This window comes from Thalia democratica, chromosome 2, assembly GCF_965202585.1.
Source record: "Thalia democratica chromosome 2, ktThaDemo2.hap1.1, whole genome shotgun sequence".
Classification (NCBI taxonomy): domain Eukaryota; kingdom Metazoa; phylum Chordata; class Thaliacea; order Salpida; family Salpidae; genus Thalia; species Thalia democratica.
This window is the reverse complement of record NC_139166.1, coordinates 103,076,771-103,091,410: the sequence shown is the minus strand read 5'-3', so window position 1 is coordinate 103,091,410 and position 14,640 is coordinate 103,076,771. Positions and strand designations below refer to the sequence as shown.

Genomic DNA, 14,640 nt, shown 5'->3' with positions numbered 1-14,640 from the left:
GATTTGTAAAAAGCTAACAAACCAAAATAACTTTTTATTTGAAGTAATAAAATTCTTATTGAAAGTAAATATCAACAAAAAGAAACTTTCTCTTGTAACACTTGTTAAAATCATTTAATAATGACTTTAATTTTGCAACTACACAACTTTATTTGTTATCCTAATTATCATTTAAAATTTTTAGACTTTTTCAAAAAATATAAAAAAATCCAAATTACCTGCTGAGAGTGAAGATTCTGTCCTTCAAACGAATTGTGGTTGGACCTGAGCTGCTCGTTTTGCACGAAACCGCTGTTCTGCACGAAATCGTCGTGCAAGTTCTGGTGGTTGCCGACGTCAGGGTTCGATCTCAGCTGCTGCGTCACGAAATCGTTGCTCTGATCGTTTTGCTGAACCTCCGCCAGTTCCTGGTGGCTCGGACCAGCGTTTTCCGCTTGAACAGGCTCTAATGGTGGCTGAACCATTTGTGGCTCACTTTGGACCGTTTCTTGCGGTTGTGGAACCATTTCGGCTTGCTGGTATGGTTCTTGGTTGCTAACTGGAAACTCAGGTTTTGGCGGAACCATTACTGCTGGTTGAGAAACTGGTGGTGCTTCTGCTGGAACCATGTTATTGTCTGGAACCATTTCTGTTGGTTGAGGAACCATTTGAGAAACCGGTGGTGGTTCAGATGCAATCATGTTATTGTCTTCATGAGTAGCAGCTACCTGAGAATGCATTTCTGGTTGAGTTGGAGGTGAATTTTCACTTTGATGAATGGTTTCTCCTAGAGCAACCATTTCTGGCTGGTTTTGAACAATTTCTGACTGGCTTTGAACAATTTCTTGTTGTTCAGGGACCATTTCTTGTGTGTTAGGGACCATGTTCATGTACTGTTGGTCAGAGCTGCTTGAAGGGTTGTTGACCATTTGGTTTTCACCAGAAACCATTTGCGGCTCTCCAGCAACCATTTGGTCTGGTTGTTGGCAATTAACTTGGTTGTAGCCTTCAGTGTACGGTTGAGAAGTTGAGTCAAAAACCTGTGAAAAACAACATTTTAGCATTCTAACGTCTCACATTAGATAAATATTACATCTTTACACTTAGTTGTTCTTAAAAAATGCAGAAAAAAAAGGGTTAAAAAGGAATGTTTTATTTTATCATCATATAATTTAAATCATTTTGACCTGACTAGAAGAAGAGCTCATATACTGCTGGTTCTCAGTTTGCTGGTAACCATACGGCTGGTTGCTGTATGGTTGATTTAACTGGTTATTCTCAGCGTACGGCTGCTCTGATTGGCTGTTTTCAGCGTACGGTTGCTGTAATTGGCTGTTTTCAGCGTACGGTTGCTCTGATTGGTTGTTTTCAGCGTACGGTTGCTGTAATTGGCTGTTTTCAGCAAACTGGTTTGTGTTTTGCTGGTAATTTTCAGCAACAAATGGTGTGGAATGGTTGCTGTAACCGCTGTAACTCTGCTGCTCAAATGGTTTTTGTTGGTAGGTCAATTGGTCTGCAGGGGGATTGAACTTAGGTGGTTCTGTAGAATAATAAAAAATGTTAAAAACCAATATGTAAAAAATTAAATAACTCTTCTTCTTTTTTGACTATGAAATGCAATATACTTTTTTTTATCTAAAAATGTATAAATCAAAGTAACAAACTTTACTTTGTACTTTATTTACAAACTTCTAAACACCGTAAGTTTAAATACAAATTTCAACTCTAAAATGTAAATGAATTAGGACTGATAACCAACATTAAACTGGTAGACTACTTGTATGACAGTTAAATTTATACTTTTAGAATTTTTTAATTTTGAAAAAACTACATATGTTTACAATTAGTATATTTTCAGTTTAAAATAGGTGGCTAGCATAAGATAAAGCAATTTAGTTAATATAATTTAATTTATATATATAATATTTTATATTATACATATAAATATATATATATTTATATATATAATAACTTATATTACCACTTTTAGTTCTTGGCGAATCTAAAGACACATCTTCAAACTGTTGCGACAAATCGTCAATTGGTGTTTTCCTCTGAAATGGTTCTAAAGTGGGCGGTTCCAGCGACGATTGGACCATTTGTTGTTGAAATGGTTCGTAATTCGGGTCAGTTTCTACAATTAACAGGCTATTTAAGCAGAGCTACTAAACTGTTTTTTTTTTTTAGAAAAAAACACCTTACACCATTTTTATATTTCTACTTAAACTAATACTACACCAAACAAACAATTATAAATAGCAGTAACCATTGTAGTTTTTTAAAAAATTATATTATAAATTTTATAAACTCAAACAAAACTAGATATTCTTAAAATTAGAGTCAGCTTTATCATCAGCTTTATCATAGTTTAGTACAAATAAACAAAATTTAACAGTTTTTGGACTAATTTTCAAAAAAAATAAAGTCTTACCTCCACCAAACAAAGAAGAAGATGCGTAACTGTTCCCATACTGATTACCAGTTTGATAATTCTGCTGGTAATCTTGCTGCTGGTAATTATCTCCCTGGTTCGAATAATCGTTGCCTGCAGACTGTTGTGGTGTGAACATTGATGGTGTGCTCTGCAGAAAAACATATAGAATGTTTATAAAATTATTACTTTGTAGTAAAAAGTAAAGCTTAGATGTTTGATTGTTTGAAGTTGTGTTGTGACTATCAAACAACCAACAAAAATTACTCAGAAGATTTAGATATGCACAAAATCAAAGATTTGAAAATTCTTGCATTTAGAAGAAGTGTTGGTTAGTTAAACATAATATATATATTTAATTTATTTTAATTAAATATATGTCCAGACTGCTTTTTTCCACCGGAAGGTTGAACCATTTAATTTTATTAGTTTATTTATAATATTTAAAATATTAATTGTTTAATTTGTACCTGAACAGACTGCTTATTTCCAGCAGATGGTTGGAACATTTCACTTGCATTTTGCTGAGGCGTGAACATTTGTGCTGAACCCTGATAAATTAAAAATTGTTTTTATTATTCTGAACACAAAATTCACTTTCAACTTTAGACTTAAACTATTCCTGGAGGTAACAACATATTTTATTATATTGATTATAAACTATGTTTATAGTTCTGAACATAAATATGCTTTCTTTAAATTTTAGATTTGAATTATTCATGGAGATTAATAAAGACTACAAGTATACAAATACTGAAATTCTATTAATAAATTGTTTCTTAAGGGCATAGGGGGGTTAACACCCTTTTTTGATTTTTGATCTTATTTTATTCAGTTTTTACTAAGCTAAAAAATACTTTATACAGATTTAAAAAATTCAAAATAATTTTTGAGATATAGCCGGTCGAAGTCAGAGGCAACAATAGGTTCCTTACGGGAGGCGCAAACTAAAACCGCAAAAATAGACTATTTCACTAAAAATTTATCTTCTCCTACGTTTTTTGAGATAACTACCTCAAATTTTCAAGAAATGTTCCTTGATATATTTAGAAAATTCAGTCGGAAAACAGTTTTGTTTTGTTTTTTTGTTATAAAATTTCTATTTTTTATTTTTTTTAAATTTTGTTCCGACAGAATGTTCTAAATATTGCAAGGAACATTTCCTGAAAATTTGAGGTAGTTATCTCAAAAAACGTTGGAGAAGATAGATTTTTAGTGATTTCTAGTTATTTGCTGTTTTAGTTTGCGCCTCCCATAAGAATCCTATTGTTGCCTCCGACTTTGACCGGCTATATCTCAAAAATTATTTTGAATTTTTTAAATTTGTAAAAAACATCTTGTAGCTTAGTAAAAACTAAATAAAATAAGATCAAAAACCAAAAAAGGGTGTTTACCCCCCCTTCCCTATGCCCTTAAAACTGAGAGATTTTTTCAAAACTATTTTCAAACTATTTTAGACTCCTAACCTGTTGACTTGGTCCACCAAACATTTGTGCTGTGGACTGGGGTGCAGCAGCCGCAGCTTGGTAACCAGATTGATCTGTTACCTGGTAACCACCAGACTGCTGTTGTGGTTGGTAGGGGTTGTAGTAAGCGTTTACGGGGTAGTTTTGTTGCTGGTAACCAGATTGGAAGGGTTGGGCGTTCCATGACAACTGTGAAGCTTGTTGTGGGGGAGCAGCGTTGCCAACTGCTGCATTGCCGGGCAGCCTGTTGCTATGGAGATGATATAACAGTTACTACGCATTTAGTCAACTACGTTTGTAAAAAGGACAACCAAACTCATATATTAATACTGTTTATGAAGTATTTATCTAATAAAACTAAGGACAAATGAGTGCAACATTTTTTGTTTTTAAAAATAAAATTATAACTAAGATTGACCTTTATATAAATGCTTTAAGTCCGTACTGTAAATCATTGTTTGTAGAAAATATACTTATTAGTTAATATTTAAAAATACAGTAAATTTTTTTTAAATACCGAATACAAATGTATTGAGGAGATTTTTTTATGGCAGATTTTCAAAAAAACAGTAAAAATTGCTTGGTAGCCTAATTAATGATGTATTAATTTTAAAAGAAAAGTTATACCACTAGTTTATTAATGTTTGATGTTGTCATTAAAGTACCTACATTATTTCAAAATATTGAAATTCATAAACACACATATGTGTCATATTAGAACTTTTTACGAAGCAAACTTAAACTAGAAAAATATTACAAAACCTATAGAATAACAAAATTATATAGTTCATTATAAAGTCATAAAGTGTTTCAATTATTTTAAAAAGAACAATTAAACTAACTTTTCACTTTGTTGATTATTTTGCATACTTTCTGTTGTTTGACGACTATTAGGTCCTAAAAATATTTAATTAATATTAAATAATAAAAAATTATTTATCAGTTTTTTTTTTTGTTATTTAATAATTTGATTATAAAATTTCTGAACAAAAGTCAGCTTGTTTAACCAAAAAAATAAACAAGTATTAAGGGCATAAGGGGGGGGGGGGGGGGGGGTAAACACCCTTTTTTGATTTTTGATCTTATTTTATATAGCTTTTACTAAGCTACAAGTTGCTTTTTACAGATTTAAAATGTTCAAAATAATTTTTGAGATATAGCCGGTCAAATTCGGAGGCAACAATAGGTTCCTTATGGAAGGCGCAAACTAAAACAGCAAAAATAGACTATTTCACTGAAAATCTATCTTCTCCTACATTTTTTGAGATAACTACCTCAAATTTTCAGGAAATGTTCCTTGCAATATTTAAAAAATTCTGTTGGAACAGAATTAAAAAATTTAAAAATTAAAAATAAAAATTTTATAATAAAAAAACTAAAAAAAAAATGTTTTTTTTTTTGTTTATTTTTCCTATAAAATTTTATTTTTTAACTTTTTTTAAAATTCTTTCCGACAGAATTTTCTAAATATGTCAAGGAACATTTCCTGAAAATTTGAGGTAGTTATCTCAAAAAATGTAGGAGAAGATAGATTTTTAGTGAAATAGTCTATTTTTGCTGTTTTAGTTTGCGCCTTCCATAAGGAACCTATTGTTGCCTCCGAATTTGACCGGCTATATCTCACAAATTATTTTGAATTTTTTAAATTTGTAAAAAGCATCTTGTAGCTTAGTAAAAACTATATAAAATAAAATCAAAAACCAAAAAAGGGTGTTTACCCTCCTATGCCCTTCAATAGGTATCTAGATAAAATTGTGGTTAACAAAATAAAGGTATACAATAAAATATATATAAAAAATTATTTATAAATACAGCCTTTTAATTTTGTTTAAAAACTTATTTTTTTGAAAAAAATCAAAAAAGAATATATTAACAAAAGCCAAACAAGCATTTAAACAAAAGCCTATAACTTTGTTACTTCAAACACTGCAAACTTTTTTAGTTTGTAAACTTTGTAATATTTACCTTTATTTTGAAAAAAGACTTTTTTGGCTTTTGAAAACATATACAACTGTTATATATTTCATACCTAAAGTAAGGAGTATACTGTTGAAAAACCTTCCAATTTTTAAAAAATTAAAACAAAAATAAAATTTAAACCATGCAAACAAAAATAAAATTAATGACAACTAAAAAAATTTAAATCATATTGTGGTTTTTGATCCAATTAAAATTAAATAAATTAATCAGATTGGTTGCTTTTATTTATACTATTTATTGTTATTAGCTTGTTTACTAATTGCATGCAAAACATACTTTCAAAGTTAAATCTAATTTAAAGCTCTAACTAAACACATAAACATCTAAATCTAATTACAATACTAAAGGTACTACATCAACTACATATTGTTAGTGTAAATTGTTTTTGATAATCAAATTTTTTTAATTGAAAAATATTTAATTACTTCAAAAATTTGTTTTTTAATTTATATAGGTCTTTTTCAAATTTTGAAAAAAAGAGTTTTACTAGGAACTATTAAAGTTTAATTTTAATAATTGCATAATAACTTTAAAGTTGAGTGTATTCTACTTTAAAATAAAGTAAAAATTTATAGTTAAATTATTCAAACAACTAATTAATTTGTTTTTATCAAGTTTTTGAAAATTAATAGAAATTATTTAAAGCTTTTTACACCAAAAGCTAAGTCTAGCCACTGAACACAATTATTAGTTTTCAAAGTTTTCAAGAACTTGCAAAAATTTAAAAGAAAAGTTTGTTCACTTGAAACTACTAAGCTTTCAGGTTAAAAAACAGGGTTGCCTGAACTAAACTTGTTTTTTCAAATTTTTTTGGGGTTCTTAAAAGTACAAATTTTTGGCTCTATTTACAATTAAGAGTTAAGTTAAAGGTAAGAAACTGTGTTAAACAGTATAAAAACAATGAAAAGATACTGTAAAGCTACTTTAAATATGTTTTTTTTTATAAAAAAAAATTTTGATGATGTCAAAAATTTTATTTATATGATAGATTTTTTAAGTCAAATTAACAATTTTTTCTACTAAATATGTGAAAATTTTTTAATTTCCAGGCTTTTCCAGATTTTTTTGCCTAAATTTTCAAAATCCAGGTTTTTCAAGGTTTCCAGGTAAAGTGGCAACCCTGAAATTTTTTTTTGTTTTTGTTAAATAGTTTATGTTACATTTTATAGTTTGCTAAATAGCTACATGCTAAACAAATTTTTTTTTTTAATTTTAAGTATTTTACTATTTAATGACATAATTAAGTAAAACTTCAAAACACATATCTTGAAAATATAAACTTGATTGCATTAATGTAGACTAAAGAAAAATAAAATCAAATTAAAAAGTACTTTAGATTATTTTCAGTATTGTTCAAAGACCTATGTTTATTAATTTACTACCAATACTTTAAATTGTAATAGTTTTTTTTCAAGTTTTTAAAAGCAAGGAGCTAAAAAGTAGAGTTTTAGAAAACTTTTACAGAAAAGTTATATCTTACAAAACAAAAGAGGGGTTTTAAATTTTACACCAATGCATTTTACCTACATAATATAAATACAAATATCAAGTACAACACTAACAAAGCATATTATAAAAAAAATTCTAAAAAAATCATAATACAACATGTAAAACTTGAACAAACAATAACTGAAACAATTTTAAAATGATATTGTATGATTAATTAGTACAGTCTAAAAGGATTCATTTTCATAGGTCTAAAATAAGCCAAAAAGTAAAATTTTGAAAATATAACTCCCTGCTACAAAAATTGTTCAAAGTTCAAAAAATATATATACAAACAGAAACAAATATACATATCATTAATTAACTAATTCATTCAAATTAAAACTTAAACTTTAGTTTTAAACACTATATTCAACTATAAGTTTTTTTAAATAAATACTGGTCAGAAAGCCATAAACACAATAAATCAACAAAACATTTCTGTAAACAATTGTAATCTTTCTAAATCAGTGGTTCCCAAACTAATAGAGCAATACAGCCCACTTTGGAAAACACTGCTCTAAACAATGGGTTGCCACTCATTTAAGAAAAAAATAAGGGTAGGTTTTAAAAAATATGCAGTTACCTTTATTTTAAAATGTTAATCAACAGTTTTAAATCTAATCATACATTTGTTTCATAAAAAGTAGTTAAAACAACTTTTAATAATTTTAAGAGTTCTTTTTTTTATATAAATTAAACACTTTTTTTGTATAACTGTTATACAAATCTTTCTTTTTTTTTTCAATTCTTTTAAATTAAAAATTTAGCCTGAGTAAGTGACAACCCTGTAATCACTGTCCTACTCAATGATGTTTAAATTTTTTTCTACTTGTATTTAATTCCATTATAAGCTCTAAAGTTTACAAAAACAAGCAAATTTATCCTGAATCAGTGGCTACACAAAGCTTTTGGATTTCCAATTTTTTTTGTAGAAAAACCCAAACCTGCTTGGTCCTTGTAAATTTCGCTAATAACAAAAGCTCTAAACAAAATTGCCAGTTGCTCAAGAAGTTCTGACCAATTTTCCTCCCTTGAACTCATTTACTAACAGAAAAATGTTTGAAAGTGCAAAGTATTAGTATAATATGCTAACATACAGTGATCTGCAATGTTAGCCAATAGTATTTGTGCACATTTACATGTAATTACTTGTATCATAGAATATCATACACTGTATTTACATGTAATTAATTAATAAGGTTACTGCTAAAGATATTAGTTATGCATTTTAGATCAACAGTGAATGATTTGCTTAGTTCAAAAATATAAAAATAAAACATTAGTCTCACAACTATGATAATTTTCAATAAATGAAATGACAATCTATTTCTGTGACAACTTGTGATTTCAGAGTTTCATTACAGTTAAAACAAGAAAACTTCTGCATTGGTTTTAGATGATCAAAACAAACAACAACAAAAAATTCCTTGTGTGCAGTGTAATTCTAAAGTACTGTAAAATTTAAAAAAAAAATAAAAACAGAGCAGCAACAAAAACAATTTAATCGATATTTATGAAATCATATTAAGAATATTTTTTTTTAAACTGTTATAAGAAAGCACAAATTTATTTACATACAATTTGCAACTTACTCAATAGAAATTACTCATTTTATTTTTAGTAATAAACACATTTTTACTTTAGTTTTACTTGGTAAACTCTATAGTTTGGAATTATTTGAATTTATTCATATGTAAAAATTTAAACTTATTTTTAAACTGTTTTACTAACCAATTCATTTACCACTTGACAATAAAACTCGTACAGTTTTTAAAAGCTTTGTGAAATTAAATATAAAACAAAATAAGTAATCTCTATATACTAAGTTGCAAATTGCATAAATAAGCTTAAAAACCTTCCTCTAATAGTACAAATTTATTTGATTTGCACAGGCTGTTTTTAAGCTGAAAATTATGTTGCTGATCAAATATTGTTGTTTTTCTTCTTTTTGGTTTGCCCAACCCTACTCGAAATTTAAATCTACTGGAAATTTAAACAAAATGAAAACAAACCAAAAAATTCAAATTTTGCATCACAAAAACAAATATCATAAAATACAAAAACAAACTAGCAAACTATACACATGATACATGTACTGAACTCATGCAATCTTCATATCTTGCACTAATGCAAATGTTGACTATCAAATGTCAGTTGATAACTCGTTGTAACAAATAAAAATATTTTTAGGTGCTTAAACACATTTTACTTTAGATATGATGCACTAATGAAAAATATATTCCCAGAAAGCACATTTTGGTAGCAGTAGTTTAATTACCAATAAAACTTAGCTTTTTTCACGTGAAATTTAACAAAAGTATAAAATTGAGTTTTTACAATTAAAATGAAGATGATCTAATAACAGAACAAAATCTGATTTACAAAAACAAAAAAAATCTAAAGTCAAGAAATAAATTTGTTCAAGTCTTACAAATTGATTTTGACAGAAAGAAATACTTGTTACAATAATTTCTACAAAAAGAGAAATTAATACTAATTATGAGTTAAAAAAAAAAAAAATTTACTTAATCTTAACACCAAAATACCTAAATAACTTGTTAAATAACTTTAAATATTACTATTTTTAATTAAAAACTTATATTGCCAATAAATATAAAAAAATATTCTCTTGTGTAATTTGTGATCCACTAAACTAGGAGTATAAAATGAGAACAAAAGTATGAAGTAAAATTAAAACTTAATGAATGATTTTGAAAATTAAAAAAATTATGCTTTAAGCAAAAATAATTTTTGATATTACAACAAACATAAATTTGTATACCCTTTATATTTTCTAACCAAAAACATAACATAAACATTACCCACAAAAATCTAAAAAAATACAAACACTAAACCTTCACAACTACAGTTTTACAGACCACAAAAATTCAACAGAATATTAACAGCCAACTAGTTTTATTAAGTTATAAAAGCATTAGTTTTTAATGTATTAATAAAGTGTTTTTATTTTATTATGTAGCACATTGAGTTTAGTTAAAATTTACTTGCTTATTTAAAGTTTTATTGCAAAAAAGTTTTAATGAAAAATTTAAACGTAGTAAATTTATTAAAAATCTGTTGTTTTGTGTAAAAGATTGCATACAATTACTTTTTGTTAAATAGCCATTTTCTAAACAAAATGGATGCCATAACCGCTTACTGAAAGTTAGTATTTCAAAAGCTTACAAATACTTTAAACCAACCGTCAAAATAGTTTTGTCTATCAGTCATTGATCGTATGTCTGTTTGTTTTTTGTATAATTTTCACATATAAACCTGCAAAAGTTAGTATTGAAATCAAATAACTTTTTCAAGGTTAGCCTGTGTTTACAAGTTAGTAAAATTAATAAATTAAATATTACATAAAACATAATCAAGATATTTTTATTTTAAAGACTTTTTTGGTTAAGTTTAGTAGCTAAAAAACTAAAATTAACTCAATAATTTAAATTTCAAACCCATCACATGATTTCGATGGGACAATTTTTAAAAATATTTTCAAGTTTTTATTTACGGAAAAACCACAATGATAAGTATTACAATCAATAAAATGTTCAATCTAAAGAAGTAATATAAGCTTCTGAAAGATCAAGTAAAAACATGAATTTGTTTGTTTTTCAAGCTAATTAACTAGTAAAAACTTAAAGTAACTGGTAAAGGACTTGTATTTAAACCATTACATTTCAGATATTTATACAATAACTGCTACCTTATTTAGTTTTTTTTTAATTTAAATCAGCTAAAATAATTAAGGACGAAAAATAATCTGTTTTAGTGCAAATTATTTTTATAACTATTAGTTCTTTTAAATTCTTTAAAAAAAATTAGTATGATTACATGGCAAATAGGTATAGGTAATAGATTCAAATTTGATTGACTAAATAAAGTAAATATTTTTTTACTCAAAAAGCATTTTAAAAAACACTAAATTACATTATATCAAAACAGCTTCAATAAAACCAATAAAATTCTGTAAACTGAATTGTATCTTAAAACTTGGTCCATAATTGAAATGAAGAAAGCTGGTTGTCAATTAATCTTAAAATAGCACTCATTTTACATCAAAAATACAAAATAATTCATTCATCTTTTTTCACGGGCTTGTAAGAAATCAAATTTTTCAAGCTGAAAACCCCTAGCAATGTTGTTTGGACAAACCACTTCAACCTTGCCATGGGTTGAGTGATTCCCTTTTTGCTAGTAATGAAAATAGTGGCAAGTCCTTCCAAAACATGCACAAATGATGCTGAGTGAAATATCCAATACATGAACTCAGGTCTAGTAATGCTCAAGAACACATAGACATCTTTGAGTGGGCCTAACAAGTACAATGGCACTGATTCTGGGCTGTAAGCTCCAAAATAACATAAGGTCATTCCGTATAAGACAAAAAAGGCTGCTATAGGGTTTGATGCTTTGAAATAATCAGACATTGTTTTAAAGTTATTTTATCAACCTAAGGTATGATTTCTTTTTAGAACAACCAATATTTATTTTCATTTGTTAGTAGTTTTTATGGGTGTTAGTTTGGATGTGATTACTTAAAAAAACAAAATCTTTTAAAGTTAAAAGGTTAGAAAGTACTAAACTACTTAAAAGTGTTGATGTCATTGATATTTCATTGCTTAATATCTGATTTAAAAAGACCTTGCTATGCTTTTAGTAAAAATAGTAAATAAAATTACTAGTATGTTTAACATTAACAATTGCATTCAATTAGTAAAAAAGAAAAATTTGAAAACTTAAAACTGTGGTTTATGGAGAATTACAATAAACTTAACTATAAAAATAATTTTGAAGTATAGAGTGAAACACAGGTGGCCCCTGGTTTTGTAAAGCTTCTTCTATACTTTATAGGTATATGTTTACTTGTCCCTTTTTTAGTACAACATTTGTTTGAAGATAAATATCTGTTTTTATTTTTTTCTTAAACTACTTAATAGATACTTAAATGCTACCTTAAAACTGTTACATCAGAAATAAAACAACAAAAAAAATATTGTAAACCCTAGCTTAACTAATCATAATTACATTTATTTTCATGGATTTTATAAATTTTTATTCAAAATTCCAGTTTTTATATAAATGTGTTGAGTTTTTCTTGATAAATTTTATAATTTTAATTTTTAAAGTGTTTTCAAGTAAATGCTATTCTGGCTGTACTAAAAGTACAAAAAAAAAACTCAAACCAAAAATAACCAGTAATAAGAGATTTCAAGAGAACTACAATATTAATTCAATTTTAAATTTTTTACCACTTAACATTCATCTTTGACTTCATTATAATAATGTACTATTACTTTAGAATAAAACAAAAGCAAATTTAGTTTTATTTTAACATAACTGTGTGGCCTGATAGTGTAGGGGTCACATAATTGACAATTATTAATCATTTTCTAGCATTTGTATAATTCCTCATAAATTGTGTGGTATTGTGATGTAGATTAATTAAAAATGATTTTGAAACTCTCTCTGCTGAACTTTGCAAAGAAAAAGTCAGTGGCTGACACATATATAAAAAATAAACTCAAATAAATCAAAGTTACAAAGCTTAAAAATATTGAAATTGGGCAAGACTAAAATATATTAGTCATAACAATGTGACAAAGTCAATTTTATGTTACACTCATAGAGGGATATCTTCAAAAAGTATGTAAAGATTTTGAAAAGTAAAAATCTAAAATGTGACTAGTCTTTCTCAGCAACTATTTCTTAAAACTAAAACTTTTAAATATTTTTCTTTAATTTTAATGAACAATCAAATCTAATTTTTAAATAAACTTTTTTAATTACTTCTACTTCTCAAATACTAATAGAGATATTAGTATTGTATTATATATATACTCCATAATATTATATACTCCATAATATTCTTTGTTTATTAATAGTCCAAAATGTAAACTTACTGCATTTCAATTACACGTAGCTTTTAACAAACTACATGGAGTAACGCTTGAGCAGTTTCAAAACAAATTGAGAAACGACCATTTTGTTTATCTGTCTTCAGAATATTTTATCAAAAATAAAATGTTTTAATAAACTACCGATGGAAAAAAAGTAGATTATCATTTAAAAGATTAATATTTATGAACATTTATTACAACTAGTAAATTGTTGTATCAAAATGTATATAAGTCTTTTGAGATATTTTGTTAAAGACTGATTTAACAGAACTAAATAGTGTTTTATTTAAATAGATAAAATATTTTAGTTCATGTGAAAAATTTACTTTAAATTTGTTAAGAAAATGAAATACTATTGGTTAAACAAATTTAAGGAAAAAAAAATCAAACTATAACTTAATTTGACGTAATGTTTTAAAAAGTTATTAAATGTATGTAAAATTATTTTAAGCCTTTTGTACATAAAATACTAATAAAATTAATCTTCAGACTTAATTTAACTATTTTGAGTTGTTTTTCAATTCAAATTAAAGTTTCAGTTTATACAAACAAGAGAAAAGTAAAACTGAAAACATCATAAATAATGTTATAGTAGTTACAAATATTATTTAAATGTTTTGTCAGTTGTCATCATGTCTATTTTAATTAAAGTTACAAAGTTACATTTCTTTTACCTTTTATAAGTATTTAAAATTCTGACTATTGATGTTATTACCTTAGTAACAAATATGTTTAAAATACAATAAAATCTTATTTATATTACCGTGCGTAGCGTACTACGTACCATTCTTAGTTTTTACAACTGGGGTATGGTGTCAATAAAGCAGTTATACATCTTAAATCTATTTTGTTAAAAGTCCACTATCGACAAGTTGAGGTGGGTCCGAGGTAATGTAACGACGTTTCCCCTTATATTTGGTGAGTCAGCAAAAAAAAACATTCATTCTTGTCCCTGACCAACCTTACCCAAACGTTTCAAAAACTTATCAAAAAATAAACTTTTATTAACTAAACTATTTTGACTATTTTGCTGACTCAGCAAATATTAAGAAAAGTACCGTTACTTTACAGGCAACAAGACTCATTAAATAAAAATTAGATTTTTTACACAACTTGATTTAATTAGCAACAGCTTTGATTTGGAAAAAAAATTATTGCAGAATGCCATTCTCGTGACATACTTAAAAAGTCATATAAAAAAATAAATCAAACATTAATTTGACACTTCAATAACTTATTATTGCTTCGCAAAAAACTGATGACTTAAGCATAAAATATATATTGTTATGAAATTTGAGTCTCGTGTATTATTTGAAGCAAAAAATAAGCTCAGTTACTAAACGGTATATAAAAACTAACTATTGATACAAATGTTTACAAAAAAAATTAATAA

At 26.6% G+C, this 14,640-nt stretch overlaps 2 protein-coding genes across 6 annotated transcripts in view; both read right to left on the bottom strand.

Moving 5' to 3' along the window:
• Positions 1-10,620, bottom strand: part of LOC145849787 (uncharacterized) — a 43,526-nt gene extending 32,906 nt beyond the window's left edge. For 4 of the 5 annotated variants that reach the window (XM_082954841.1, XM_082954843.1, XM_082954845.1 and 1 more), the window contains exons 1-8: positions 10,548-10,620; positions 4,719-4,773; positions 3,877-4,126; positions 2,881-2,961; positions 2,411-2,561; positions 1,961-2,113; positions 1,167-1,519; positions 219-1,019 (exon numbers count right to left, since the gene is read on the bottom strand). In XM_082954841.1, the coding sequence (XP_082810967.1) occupies positions 219-1,019; positions 1,167-1,519; positions 1,961-2,113; positions 2,411-2,561; positions 2,881-2,961; positions 3,877-4,126; positions 4,719-4,773; positions 10,548-10,575 (1,872 nt within the window). In that variant the 5' untranslated portion in view covers positions 10,576-10,620. The remainder of the gene's footprint in view (positions 1-218; positions 1,020-1,166; positions 1,520-1,960; positions 2,114-2,410; positions 2,562-2,880; positions 2,962-3,876; positions 4,127-4,718; positions 4,774-10,547) is intronic. The other variant, XM_082954844.1, reaches the window with a different exon arrangement.
• A 414-nt stretch (positions 10,621-11,034) lies between these two features.
• LOC145829718 (transmembrane protein 254-like) lies at positions 11,035-11,794 on the bottom strand. Its single transcript, XM_082937579.1, has one exon. It carries the CDS (start codon positions 11,775-11,777, stop codon positions 11,424-11,426), a length of 354 nt encoding a protein of 117 aa, XP_082793705.1. The 5' UTR covers positions 11,778-11,794; the 3' UTR covers positions 11,035-11,423.
• Positions 11,795-14,640: the final 2,846 nt, after the last annotated feature.